Genomic DNA, 14,840 nt, shown 5'->3' on the forward strand with positions numbered 1-14,840 from the left:
CAAATAGACTCTTATTCTTTTATTACCTTTAATCAAACTTTTATATTTTTATTTTGAGTCAAATAAATATTTATATTTTTTATTTTAAATTAAATAAAATTTTATGATTAATAATTAATTTAATCGAAACGTCATTGATCATTTTATGTCACGTGACATGTAGATATGTTGATATAACATGTTGACATTAATGAATGATGATGCAGTCATGTGACATTTTTTACATTTCACATTAATGTCATATTAATGTAAAATAATAAATAATAATTTAATTAATAATAATTAATCAATTATTAATTATAAGTATTTGTTTGACTTAAAATAAAAATATAAAAACTTAATTAAATGTAATAAAAAATTATTATTTTTTAAATAATTCAAGAACTTTTCCGACTGTTAGGGGGTAATATATAAAGAGTTAGCATTTTAGATTTTATGGGAATAATATACGCAAATTAACCTAGTTTTTCGGCTCAGGGCCGACTTGGATTATATACTTGTTGGGCTCTTTGGATTTGAGTTAACTAGGTTTTTGCTGCTTAGGCCTTTAAGCCGAATAAGTGAATTAAATTATTACTCTCAATGTACTAATATAAACAGTTAAAACACCTAATCAACTAAATATTGTCCTAAAAGGTTTTAATCATATTTTTCTTGTTAATTAACGTTATCTCATATGAATTAAATTAAGTTTCCTATGATCTTATATTCAATAGCAAATATTTTTCGTTCCGTACAACAGGACCAACACAACTCATATAAAATTTTACTCGAATTATGTGAATTTCACTCCAACCTTATCATTTAAGTTAAATCCGAATATTGTAACGATTAATTTATTCGAAAGTAGAACTAATTAATCCAAATCCATGCATGCATAATTCTTCTAACTAATAATTGTATAAGGAATGGAACTATTTGATTTATTGAACACTTGAAACTACTCAAACTTCACCTGTTTGAATCTAACTTTGATTTCATAAACTTCCGATTGAATGTGGACATGGAAGTCTGAACTCTCTGAGCCAATGATCAGTGAACAAAGAAGCCGACAGGAAGATCAAAACAAACGACAAACGTGGAGTTTTCGTGCATTTGAGATAGAATGGAGGACTAACTACAGTGTGAAAGTTGGAATAAAGAGGCGGGCCCTGTACTCGGTTTTCTCTCTTTCTCGCGCGATCGATTGAAGTGATTTGCTTGCGTCTTAATCGGACGTCTCAAACTAAGTTCAACCAATCGTTGACTAATTGTGTTGCTGAAAGTCAATTTGGTTCATTACGTACTGGAATTTCCAAGCAAAGCAAGATTCTGGGCAAATTTTGCTTTGGTGAGCATTGGTTTTCCTTCTTCTAGCTTGAATTTTGTTTGTGTAGTTTGATTTATAAGGTTCTGAATCAGCTTCTATTCTTTCTGTTTGATTTTATATAGCTTAGCTGTTGGTGGTTTAATAGAATAGAATTTTCATCTTCTTCAAGTTACTGTCACAATGATTCAAGTTCTTCCATGGAATTCTGTTTCCAGGATTTATGGAGGGCTCTGCGTAGAAGGCTCAATCTCTATGTTGTATCATTTCTCTGTTTTGGGTTCTTGGAGTTGGTAAACATCGGCAACATTAGTCTTTCACTACCTTCCCATCTAAGATTTAATACGATTTCCAGCATCATGATTTGTAGCGTAGTGTTTTATTTTGACTTGTTCAATTGTCTAAATCAGCAAGAATCTGTCAATCTCTCGATCTGTAAAAGCTGAATTCTACATCGGGAAACATGGAGGATGGAGAATTAGAAGCTTTCCAGCATTATACCAATGAGGGACTGGTACACTCTTAAGCAGACCAACACGAATTGCGAATCGAGTAGGACCATCTGGAGTTTCAGAGCAACCAAGAGCAAGAAGAAGAGGTGGTAAAGATAAACTAAGTGAAGCTCAAAAAAGAGAGAAGAAAAGACAGATTGATGTGAAGTATTGGCTTAAGAAGAAGGTAATGAAAGAGAAATCTCTTTTCTTTCATATTGTTTTTACTCATTTTTCCCATTAATTAACTTTGTTGCTCTGAGGGTAACATTAAATGATAATAAGTGACTTGATGGTCTAATTTTTGCTGCCTCAGGGCTTGAATGTTTTGACATCCTGAGGCTAAATTCTCAGGCCAGCAAACACCTTATGGATGAGGAGCGTTGTTGCCATCAGTAGGTTCTGAATGGTTAGGGGCAGGATAGATTTATCAACTGACTAGTATAAACAAGATGGATTTCTTACAAGATATAAAATAAAATTTTGCGGCAGGTATGTATATGTTTAGACAGGATTTGAAATTTCCTGGCTTGTATTTGTATCTTCATTCTTCTCTCCTTTGATGTTTGTTTTGCTTTTTATTGTGCAGATAGAAGTTAATGAAATGACTGACCAGATCAAATGCTTGCAAGAGGAAATTGGAAGGTTGAGTCCTGAGAACAGACACTTAAAAGAAGAAACAGGACGGTTGACTGCTGAGAACAGACACTTAAAAGAAGAAACAGTTCGGTTGACTGCAGAGAACAGACACTTAGAAGAGCATATCAGACAGATGGAATCCAAGGGGAAACTTCCAGCAGAAGTTGTACTGCAGAGAGAAGACAATTATATTTCCCAACCAATGAGCCAGGTTGATCATCAAAGTGTTATGTCCGGGTACTAAGCATTGGCTTCTGAATTAGCTAGTGTACAAAAACATGCATCTACTCTGATCTATTTTTTAAGGAACTGAATCAGAATTGATTTGCACTCTTGAGTTCTCTTTGGTGCATAGTTTAACATCTTTTGCAAACTCATAAGCATTCATATCAAGATCCCTTTAATTTCATTTCTGCAACTTAAATGAAATGACTACCCAGAACGAATGCTTGCAAGAGGAAATTGGACGGTTGAGTACCGAGAACAGACGGTTAAAAGAGGAAACAGGACGGTTGACTACCCAGAACAGACACTTAGAAGAGCATATCAGACAGCTGCAATCCAAGGGGAAACTTCCAGCAGAAGCTGTGCTACTGAGACAAGACAGTCATATTTCCCAAACAACCAGCGAGTATAAACGTGAAAATGCCCAGGTATGGCAAGTGCTGGCTTCTCAAGTAGTTAATATACAAACTCCTATCTACTCAGTTCTATTATTTCAGTGTACTAATAAGCATTCATATAATAACTAGTGTCCACCTAGTTTTATTATTTTTGGAACTGAGAAGAAATCATTTTCACTCTTTAGTTCTCTTTGTTGCATGGTTTAATATACATCTTTGGCAAACTAATAACGATTGACATCATGATTTCTCTAATTTCATATGCGGAAACTTTCATGTTCAGATCATTCCGAGAATAAACTTCACCACCCAGCATTACATGACCATTGAGGCTAAGAACTCAGAGATGAGAGCTCAACTTATGGAGCTTAGCCAAAGGCTGCAGTCTTTAAATGAAATCATCAGGTTCTCGAGTGATGCTTTTGATGGTGAGGATACAAGCCTTGCTTTCATGGAGCCTGCTGAATCTGACAGCTTCCTAAACCCATGGAATTTGTCCATTTTGAATCAGCCGATTGTAGACTCTGCAGATATCATGTTTCAGTATCTTCAGTATTGATCTCCAAGAGAGCTTGCAGGAATTTGTTCTCAGTTCATATGCGTCTCATGGTCGTACTGAAAAAGAAGACATTGCTGTGTTTATTATTTATGTAATATGTAATTTTTATGCTCCCTACCATCTTCTTCCTATCTATAAGTCTCTTAGGTCTCCTTGATTTAACAATGAAATATTCCACCTCTATTCTCAGTGAATTGGCATTCGGAATATCAATTATTTCATCAGATAGCGATTTTTGTGAAAGTTTCTATTAAGAGAATCCCATAACTATATATATCACCCAGCATAGAAATAATTCATGTCGATCCATATTTTGCTTCTTTGAAGCATATAGTAACAATAAATTATTTGTAGGCACGAAAATCATATTTAATCAAACTCATCATTGAAAAAACAATTTAACTAATTAAACTCATCATTGACAAAAAGACTTGCCACTATATTAGATAAAGATAATCTATGCAAAGATGATTACATCCTCCATGAGTTCCATTGGAATAGACATTAGGCATTGCTAAAAAAGAATGCCCATGTGCTAGACAACAGGTTGTATTCCCCAAGGATTTGAAGCTTCTCCCGAAGGAACTTGAAGAAAACTTATTTTCGCTGCAAAAAATGTACTGTCAAGATAGATAAAAGGATGACTTCTCAGCATAGCAGCAGTCCAACGATTCCGAGGATCCTTAGCAAAGCACTTCATCAAGAAATCTTTCCCTAAGTTTGACATGTCTTGGGGTATATCTGGTATATAGTCTGTCAGTGCAATCTTCATCGCCAACTCTCAATTAGTTGTGACAGATTCCCAAGGTGGATTTCCAGTCATCATCTCAACAACAACGCATCCTAGCGACCATATGTCCAAAGCAGCAGTGATATTCCCATCCTTGACAGATTCTGGTGACATGTAACGCGCAGTACCTCGAAAAGTAAGCTTGTGAGGACAAGTCCTTGGCCCATCTGTTTCTTCAGGTTCCTTGGCTAAGCCAAAATCAGCAATCCTCAAAGTACTAAGCGAATCGGGTTGATCAGAGGGATGAACAAGAATGTTTCCTGGTTTGAGATCACAATGGACGTAACCTCTCTTATGAACATCACGAAGCCCTTCAAGCAACATTCTCGTATAGGACTTTACATGAGATTCTGGTATTTTACCGCCATATTTCTTGATCAAATTCAGAAGATCCCCACCAGGGGCATAATCAAGAAACAAGTTGTAATTCGGCACCTCAGATTCAATAATGGTCAGCATATCAAAGCATTGAACAATATTGGGGCAACCACGAAACTGTTGAAGGATACGGTATTCCTTCCAGAGCGAGGAGCATGGAGGAGGAGAACGTTTAACAGCAAATACGCAAGAAACATGGTCCATTACCTTCACCAAATGCACGACTCCATATGAACCCCTGCCAAGAGTCTTCAGTTTGATCCATTTTATGCTCGTATCATGCCTAAAAGGAAATCCTTCTGTTACTGCTACTGGACCAAACTCCATAGTACTCATGCTGTCCATATGATGAAAGCCTACGATAAAGAAGAGATGGAAAGCCCACCAAAGCAAAAGAAGAAGGAAAGGAATTGAGCTGTTGAAGGTACCCTTAGAGCTTCTTTGACTTCAAAACTATAATATCTACAGTATCGTTGCTGAATTTGAGTCGGTTCTAGGTTTGATCCAAGCAGCTATCATCTCTCAATGTATGTACTGATCGGGACAGCATTTAGGAAATCCAACGTTAACGCCGTTACTCCAACTTCTTTTTGGAAGCTCTTATTACTCTATTGTTTTCTTCCATCACTCCTCAAATGTTCAATTTTATCCCTTAAATTAAAAATATATATAATATGGTACTCCAATTTTATTTTCATTTATTAAATTACACATTTTACTAATTACTTTGTTAATAAAAAACCTGCACCATGACTTCACCACACTAATTGAAAGACAAATTTCTCCTTATGACTTAAATTGACTTCTAACCAAAATTCGTTAATTCTCTTTGGATTTTATACCATTATGCTAAGAGGCTAACCATGTAAATTTGATCTCAAAATTTTTTAATTTGTTTTTACCGTTAATGTTAGGTTTATAGGGCAAGTGGTAGTTACTCCTTTAGTTTTTAGTCATCTTATTCTTTTTTTTTTATTGAAAATAAAAATCATAATTGAAACATTATTAACATATATATTTGATATATTACTTGAACATTAAAGCTGAGAACTCAGTGTTGACATATCTAAGATTTTACATGAGAAATATAAGTTATCAACTTATCACTATTTAAGATCAAACTATTTAATTTAATTAGAAATGATAAAAGTATATCTTTAATTTTATTCATATAATAATTAAAAAATTAATAAACTAAGGGTGGCACCGGTCAGCATCTTCGTTCTCTTTTAACTTGTGAATACTGCAATTCTTGAGTGTGCCAAGTTCTTGAATGGAACCATTGATGCTTGTGATGGAGACTACAAGCCTCGGTTTCGTGGGGCCAGCTGAATGTGACAGCTTCTTTAACCCATTGGATTTGGCCTACTTGAATCAGCCTATTGTAGCCTGTCCAGATACCAGCTTTTAGTCTTGGAGCTTATTAGAATTTGTTTTCAATTTTTATTAATTTAGTTTGCAGAATAAAATGTAATGAAATGGAATAAGATAAAAATAAAATAAAAATATTATTATATAATTTGATAGATGGAATGAAATAATGTAAAATAGCTATTATAATTTATAACAATTTTTTGTAGATAAAAATAATTTTGGTATAATAAAAGAATAAGTGATAAAAAGATGAAAATATCTTTTACTATAATATATGATTATTTTTTTAATTTATTTTATTTTAAAATAAAAATAAATTAAAATTTATCTAAAATATTTACAATTGATAATTTAAATGCTAACATTCCAAAATTTGAATATTTTATTTTATAATTTAATGATTAACATGTTAAAATATTAATATTTTATTTATAATTTAAATATTATTATGATTAAAATATTAATAATTTTAATTCATTTTTAAATTTAAAATATTAATTTTTACAATATATAATTAAAAACTTAAATTTTTTATTATAATATATGATTAATTATCTATTTTTATTTTATTTTTAAATATTAATCATTTATAATTTATTTAAAATACTAATAATTGATCATTTAAATATTAACATTTTTCAATATTAATATTTTACTTATAATTTAATCATTAACATTTTAAAATATTACTATTTTATTTATTATTTAAAAATTATTATGATTAAAATATTAATAATTTTAATTCATTTTTAAATTTAAAATATTAATTTTTTATAATATATATTTAAAAACTTAAACTGCTTATTATAATATATGACTATCTATTTTTATTTTATTTTTAAATATTAATAATTTATAATTTTTTCAAAATATCAATAGTTTATTTATAACTTAAATATTATTGTGATTAAAATATTAATAATTTTAATTAATTTTTAACTTTAAAATATTAATTTTTAATAATAAATAATTAAACACTTAAACTGTTTATTTTAAATTCTTTTTATTATTTTTTTCATTTTCACTTATTAGGGGCTTTTTTATCTTATTAATTTTAAAAGCTATTCCCTCACCCATGAAATAACAAACACCGTGAAGAATTAACTAATCTTTGATTTTGGGTAATTTTGAGGAATAGAGATTGCAAGGGAATGGCTATTACTTTTGTCATTTGGCAATTAAAGAAGAAAAAAATATTTTTTGGGGATAAAGGGACAATGATTAAGACATTTCTCCAGCCAACCATGCTCTAAAAAGTGCTTCAAGGAGAGAGAGAAAGGAGTCAAAAAAAAAAAAGAGAAAAAAAGAGTTTTATATAGAAGGTTTTACCTAGGACTTCTACATGGTGACAAAATTTTCTTTTCTTTTTCTTCTTCATCTGGTCCTACCATTACCACAGCCTTTATGTATGCTAGCTAATAAAATGCATAATTATTGAGTATAGATAAAAATAGCAACACTAAAATTAAAGACAAGATCTTTGTTCATAAAACAATGTCATTCTATTACAACAAAACATAAAATTCCCATGAGGTTTTTTTTCCTTTTTTTTACGGAAAAAGAAGAAAAGAATATTAGACTTCAAGGTCTTGTTAGGATTGGCTAACTCAGTGTGATCGATTAATTACAATATTTGTGAAGATAAATAAAGCTTCAAATGGTTTTGAAAAAGTCACATGATGATTAGCTCCTTTTACGGTCATCAATGTCAATAAATTGTCGTACGAGTACATCCAACCTCCACCCTGCTCATTGATAAAAATAATTAATATAATATTGATTAAGAAAAGATGATAAATAAATGATTAAAAGAGATAAATCAATAACCTTGTTTTCATGATTCCAAGCTTCATCTTTTGTCAAATTCAAATTCATATCCTTGGCTAACTTGTTTACGTGGTTTAAGGTTCCAACCGTTGGTACGATAGCATCTTGGTCTCCACTGTAACATGATATTGGATGGAAAAATAAAATAAAAATGTCAGCCATAGAATTTCTACTTTAGTTATTTATTAAAACTTGTTTTGTTTTATTTTTATGTAATACAAACCTGAATATTGTAATAGGAATAGACTGTTGGAGAATTTTCTTCAAAGCAAGAAGCATGTCAATGTCTTTATCAGCATCGCTGTATTTAAGGCCACTTTTCCTAATAGATTAAGGAGAATTCAAAAAGAAAAAGAAAAGAGCATAAGCATTAGTTACAAGTCCTTGGACTCATTGAACACAAATATGTTAACAATTCAAACTTGTCTTAACAATCATCACTCTCTTGAGAAAGAATCGAGATTCAATGTTCAAAATCAACCTCACTTGTGCACAACTCATATGTATCCAAAAAAGAATTAGCATAGATCCTACCATGTGCCAAAGTTTAATATATAAGAGAACTTACTCAAAACAACCCTTCCATTGATACCCTAAATTGGTTCGATTCCCATGAAAAGCTTTTTGAACTTCCGGAATGTTGAAATAGAAATCTGCCCTAAAAGGAATGCACATATCTACTTCATAGCTAACCTTGGTAACCTGTAGCAACAGGAAAAGGATTTATATATAGAACACAGATAAAAAGAAGAATGAATAAGTTTCATGTTAATACACAAATAAACAAGATGAATACCTCCTTCCCTAACACAAGGTCTTCCCACTTTTCATTACAAGATGCACGAAGAACATCAAAGTGGCTTGTCTTAGCTGCATTAATGGAAGATAAAACAAAAGCAGCCAATTCGGCTTTGTCCATGGCTTCTTGGCATAATTTAGACCATTTGGTAGCATTATTGGAATAGTTGTCTTCATCGATTCCATTGCATTCTTTCAAGATTTGTTGGTGCAAGTTAATATTAATCATTCCGCGTGACCAAAAGAAATCATATATTGCAAGCGTGTCTAGCTTATTTCGAAGAAGCGGATTCCCCAACTATTTTCAAATCGAAAAAGAAACAGACATAAAATTGTTAGGAAAATATTTCATTTAGACAACTAATTAAACAAAAGGATTTAGAGTGGTTAGATCAAGTATCTTCTTACTGCCAATCCTTTGATGTTGAACTTGAAATTGTTTGATTGTTTGTTGTAATCAAGCAATGCATTAGCCAAATTGGGTATGAAGTGTCCTGAACAAAACATAAAACTATTATAAGTTACATGAAATATGTTTTTAGGGACCAATTCTTCTCATTTTTCATTAACATTATTTAAGTCTTCATCAAAGCCTAAAATCAATTAACCTACACTAAACTTATTTGACTTTGAGATGGACAAATAAAATGATTATTTTTCGAACCTGCATAGCTTGATCCGCCAAGATATAAATCTCTAGACTTAAAATTTGGGTACTTTTCAGACCATTGGAGTATGAATGTAAGCAGGTCTTTATCTGTAAGAAACAATGAAGGAAAGTTTTACCAAATATTGACAAAAAAAAAAAAGGAAAATAAGGAAAATATTGGGTTGAACATGATCTTACTTGTACTTTCATCTCCAACTTCATGGTCACTGCTTGTGTTTGAGTAGGACCATCCCGCTCCAATAGGGGAATCAATAAATAGGAGATTTGACGCTAAAATTTGTACATAGCCAAAGTCAAAAGATATTGAAACAAATCTATATGTCAAGTCCCAAGTCACAAGCATAAAAAAGAAAAAAATCAACCTTTGATCCAAGAATATAAATTTCTCTGGAGACCATGAGCATTAGCTGTAGTAATGAAAGGACCAACACTTAAAAACCCATCTCCAACTGAACCACAGCCTGGTCCTGAACATATAACCAATTTTAAACATTTTTTGTCAATACATACATACAAATAAATGTTGCTAACTAACCTTGATTCATCGGTCTGAAATAAATAACAAAATAAAGGAGTAATTCAAAAGCCTAACCTCCAGTTAGCCAGATAGTGAGAGGTCGATTCATTGGATCGTTTTCAGCTTCGACAAAATAATAGAACAAACTTCTACCAGCATTTTCATCAACGTCAATGTAGCCAGAAAATTGCCTGAAGGTAACATTTGGTTGTCCGGGCAATTTTTCTATTAGATCATTCATGGGAAATCCATTAACACCACCAAGTGTGAACAAGAAAAGACCTAAAAAGAGTACCCTGGTATCCATTTACAATAGATAGAGATCTTAGAATAAGAAAAGAGAAAAGATAACGAAAGGCTGCTTATTTTGATTGACTAATTTACAATTTCATAGAGAACATATATATAGTGGTTTCGATTTCTTTATTGGTTTTTTGTTCTAATCAAACAAAATATTGTTGAAACAATACCATGGCTTCCAAGGCGAATAACTTTTAAATTGGCCTTTGGGACAAGTAATTTTGATCGTACTATAGCTTATTTAAGTGTTGATTGGTTTAGTTTGTTGCAACAAATCAATGCTAGATACAAAGGAGTACAACACTATCAACATAACTTTTTATGAGAAAAAGATGACAGCTCAAAAATGGAAAATAAATATGGAGTGACAGGTTATTTAGAAACAAGAACCTTTTTTTGTTTTTCTAAATATAAGAAGTGGCTTGAGTTAGCAATACAAGAATCACTTGTTTGGTTTTTATGACATTCTTAATTTGTTTGGTTGGTATTTTTATTCATTTATTTTTTATAAAAATAACAACAAAAGACAAAAATATCAATCAAACTAAGATAATCTTAGTGCATATATTTGATCCCCAAACTAATTGTGCTTGATATTTGTGTAAAGAAGATTAACTTTAGGATTTATTAACCTTTCTTTTCTCAAAGGGTAAGTGACAAGCCCAAGAATTGTGTAAATAAATAAATCTATATAATAACTTGATCTTGTAACCTTCTATCAACTCAACAACTAGTTTAACCTTGTTAAATTTTAGCCCATTTCAACTTTATTATACATAAATATATATATATATATTTGTTTATGATTATGCACGATCCAACGGTAACTCTAATATCATCTCTCAATGCAAGTACTGCTCAGCTTAGGAAATCTAGCTGTTAGTGCATATATTGTTCTCAAATTAACGCGGTTACTTCAATTTTTTTGGAAGCTCTTGTTAGTTTACTGTTTTCTTACATTACTCTTCAATATAATTAGAATAATTACATAATTAATATTTATATTATAGTCAAATGTTCAATTTTATACCTAAAGTTAAAAAATATATAATATGGTACTCCAATTTTATTTTCATTTATTAAATTACACATTTTACTAATTACTTTGTTATTAATAAAAAAGGTGTTCCATGTCTTCACCACAGTAATTGAAAGACAAATTTCTCCTTATGACTTAAATTGACTTCCAACAAAAATTCGTTAATTTTCTTTGGGTTTTCTACCATTATGCTAAGGCTAACCATGTAAATTTGATCTAAGTTCTTTATTAATTTGTTTTTACCGTTAATGTTAGTTTTATAGGGCAAGTGGTAGTTACCCTTTTAGTTTCTAGTGAGCTTATTCATTTTTATTTCATTGAGAATAAAAATTATAATTGAAACACTATTAGCATATGTATTTGATATATTATTTAAATATTGATGTTGAAAATTCAGTGTCAACAGATTTAAGATTTTACATGAAGAGTAATTAAAATATAAATTTTTACTATTTTAGAATATATTGTTTAATTTGATTAAAAATAACGAAATTATATATTTTAAATGTTATATAGATAATAATAATAATAAATTAAAAATAATAAAGTAACGGTCATCATTCTCGTCATCACTTTGGATCCACTTCTATATGCTCAACCTATGGAGCTTAGCCAAAGCCTGCAATCTTGGAGTGATATCATCAAATTCTCGAATGGAACCAATGATGCTTTCGATGGTGAGGACACAAGCCTTGCTTTCATGGAGCCAACTGAATCTGACAGCCTCCTTAACCCATTGAATTTGGCCAACTGTAGCCTCTGCAGATATCATCTTTTTAGTATTGGAGCTTACTGGAATTTGCTCTCAATTCTTAAGAGTCTCAAGGTAGGATTGGAGATGAAGAAATTGTTGTATTTATAATTTATTTAGCAGTGGATTAAGCAACCAAAAGGCTAGGAAGATCCAGCCGTCCTTGCTAGTAAAATTAAACCGATTTTAATATCGAAAGCGAAAGGTGGGAATGAAAGAGCAAACTCCACCCATTGTCATTACGACGTCCATGACATTTGCTCGCTCCAAAAGGGTTTCCTCATTTGTCACGTGCAAGGCTTTAAAATGGGAATTTTAAAACTCTAACAGGGGTTTTAGAGCTCTATAAGATTTTTAAAAAATATCTTAAATTGCCCAAGCGTCAGAGTAAACTTAAAAAATAAAAAAATGTTTCTTAATAATTCTACCAGAGTACAATGGTAAATTCTGAAAAAAAAAAAAAGAAGTTGGAAACAAATCTGAAAAAAAAAAAGAAAAGAAAATGAATTTACAACAACTAGGCTAAACTTTGTTATTTCTTTTAGATCTTTTTTAACATAAAAAATAATAGAACTGGACTTCATTTTTCTCTTTCAGATAAAACTTCTGTAAAACACAACGATAATAACAAAAGCTCAACGTTGAAAAAAGAAAGATAAAGAGATTTCCGTAATTCGCACGGGTCATTTTTTAGTTTTAAGTAAATTCCTTTTCTTTCCACATAAGAATGGACACGTAGTCTTTGTTCTTTTTTGTTTGTCCACCTTCAGGAAATACCGACAGCAACAGTACACAAGATTTTGCACTTGTCAAACCACGTTTATATCTCCAGAGATGATTAAGTATTTGGATTCTTTGATGATTGACGAAATATTCAAAACGATTTTAAATTATTCACAAAAATTTAAATAATATTTTATTTTTTATTATATTAAATCAAAATTTTAAAATAAAATATTATAATATTAATATATATATTGATGTTATATGATGACATAATAATGTAATATTATTTATTTTTTATGTTATTATTATATTATTGTTACGTGAGTATAAAGTGATAAAAAATATTTTAATTAATAATAATTAATTAAAATTATAAATATTTATTAAATAAAATAAAATAAAAAATTAAAATTTGTTTAAAATTTTTTATAAATATTACATCATATTCGATATTTGTTTATTGAAATCATTTACTATAAAAATGAACGAAGATAAAACACGTTTACGTAACAAGTCATGCAGTTTTTACTACGATCAAGAAGGCTATATTTATGTGATTTTTCAAACAAAGTATAAATGGTGTGGTGGAGGACTTCATGAAGGTCCAAGCAGAGTCAAAACGAAAGACAACGTGCGCTTGCCGCGCGATGGAAATGGCGGCTGCGCCGTTTTATGCACGTCATGATCCTTACCGTTAAAATGATTTTCTTGCGTCGTCATCGAACGGTGAAGCACTCAAGCCATACTCACCACGAATAACATCTTTATTAAATTAACTTGTATTTGTTCTTGGTTTTTTGTACCTTGTAAAAGCTTTGGAACAACAGGAACCGGTGCAGCGAAGCAAAAGGCAGTGATTCTGGGTAGCAATTTATGGTCCAAGACTTCAACTTAATAGTAGTAAGCATTGGGTTTTCCTTCTTCTAGTTGGTTGTTTGATACTTTACAGAATCAAGTTGGGTTATACATTCACTTCCCAAAGTTGAATCAGCTTCTTTTTACTTTCTTTTTGCTGTTTGATTTCACTGAAAGAGGATTCTTTTGTTTCCCCGGTTGCCCGCCTATTCTCCCACCTATGAAATAGCAAACACCGTGAGGAATTAGCTAATCTTTGATTTTGGGTAATTTTGAGGAATACAGATTGTAGGGGAATGGCTATTCCTTATGTCATTTGGCAACCAAAGAAGAAACAAATATTCTTTGAGAATAGAGGGGCAATGATTAAGACATTTCTCCAACCAACCAGGTTGTAAAAGAGTGCTTCAAGTAGAGAGAGAGAGGAGACAAAAAAAAAGAGAAAGAAAATTTTTATATAGAAGGTTCTGCCTAGGACTTTTATACGGTGACAAAATTTTCTTTGTTTTTTCTTCTTCATCTAGTCCTACCATTACTACAGCCTTTATGTATCCTAATAAAATGCATAATTATTGAGTATAGAATAAAACAGCAACACTAAAATTAAAGAAAAGATCTTTGTTCATAAAACAATGCTATTTTATTACAACAAAACATAAAATTCCCATGAGTTTTTTTATTCCTTTTTTTTTATGGAAAAATAAGAAAAGAATATCAGACTTCAAAGTCTTGTTGGGATTGGCTAACTCAGTGTGATCGATTAATTATAATATTTGTGAAGATAAATAAAGCTTCATATGGTTTTGAAAAAATCACATGATGATTAGCTCCTTTTACGGTCAACAATGTCAATAAATTGTCGTACGAGTACATCCAACCTCCACCCTGATCATTGATAAAAAAAATTAATATAGTATTGATTAAGAAAAGATGATAAATAAATAATTAAAATAGATAAATCAAATTCTCGAATTAATTTGAAAAATTGGAAACAAATCTGAAAAAAAGTAAAAAAAGAAAATGAATTTACAACAATTAGGCTAAACTTTGTTATTTCTTTTAGATCTTTTTTAACATAAAAAATAATAGAACTGGACTTCATTTTTCTCTTTCAAATAAAACTTCTGTAAAACACAACGATAATAACAAAAGCTCAACGTTGAAAAAAGAAAGATAAAGAGATTTCCGTAATTCGCA

The 14,840-nt window shown here is 30.8% G+C and overlaps 3 protein-coding genes across 3 annotated transcripts; 1 reads left to right on the forward strand and 2 right to left on the reverse strand.

Moving 5' to 3' along the window:
* Positions 1 to 982: 982 nt before the first annotated feature.
* On the forward strand, positions 983 to 3,842 carry LOC18594145 (uncharacterized). The gene is given in 7 exon segments (XM_088808086.1): positions 983 to 1,330; positions 1,525 to 1,599; positions 1,717 to 1,850; positions 1,853 to 1,984; positions 2,387 to 2,647; positions 2,877 to 3,089; positions 3,343 to 3,842. Coding segments are annotated over 5 exon segments (963 nt in total). The 5' UTR covers positions 983 to 1,330; positions 1,525 to 1,599; positions 1,717 to 1,769; the 3' UTR covers positions 3,619 to 3,842.
* A 194-nt stretch (positions 3,843 to 4,036) lies between these two features.
* On the reverse strand, positions 4,037 to 5,221 carry LOC18594146 (mitogen-activated protein kinase kinase kinase 20-like). Its single transcript, XM_018124264.2, has one exon. The coding sequence runs from the start codon at positions 5,129 to 5,131 to the stop codon at positions 4,400 to 4,402; it is 732 nt and encodes a 243-aa protein (XP_017979753.2). The 5' UTR covers positions 5,132 to 5,221; the 3' UTR covers positions 4,037 to 4,399.
* A 2,546-nt stretch (positions 5,222 to 7,767) lies between these two features.
* On the reverse strand, positions 7,768 to 12,083 carry LOC18594147 (serine carboxypeptidase-like 44). Its single transcript, XM_007021619.3, has 11 exons — positions 11,911 to 12,083; positions 10,048 to 10,268; positions 9,818 to 9,922; positions 9,633 to 9,725; positions 9,450 to 9,542; positions 9,194 to 9,279; positions 8,784 to 9,083; positions 8,556 to 8,689; positions 8,211 to 8,309; positions 7,988 to 8,102; positions 7,768 to 7,905 (listed from the first exon to the last, which is right to left on the reverse strand). Exons 1-11 carry the CDS (start codon positions 12,081 to 12,083, stop codon positions 7,768 to 7,770), a joined length of 1,557 nt encoding a protein of 518 aa, XP_007021681.3.
* Between the last annotated feature and the right edge of the window lie 2,757 nt (positions 12,084 to 14,840).

The sequence above is a fragment of the Theobroma cacao genome, chromosome 7 (genome assembly GCF_053813885.1).
Source record: "Theobroma cacao isolate CCN51 chromosome 7, ASM5381388v1, whole genome shotgun sequence".
In the NCBI taxonomy this organism is placed as follows: domain Eukaryota; kingdom Viridiplantae; phylum Streptophyta; class Magnoliopsida; order Malvales; family Malvaceae; genus Theobroma; species Theobroma cacao.

Bases quoted from the DNA above. Each gene is read 5' to 3' on its own strand.
- LOC18594147 (XM_007021619.3), bottom strand. From the start codon at position 12,083: ATGATATCTGCAGAGGCTACAGTTGGCCAAATTCAATGGGTTAAGGAG. The intron at 9,726-9,817 runs GTTGATTTTTTT...TACAAATTTTAG, and splicing joins TTTATATTCTTGGATCAAAG to CGTCAAATCTCCTATTTATT. The intron at 8,310-8,555 runs GTAAGTTCTCTT...TTAATCTATTAG, and splicing joins CAATGGAAGGGTTGTTTTGA to GAAAAGTGGCCTTAAATACA.
- LOC18594146 (XM_018124264.2), bottom strand. From the start codon at position 5,131: ATGGACAGCATGAGTACTATGGAGTTTGGTCCAGTAGCAGTAACAGAA.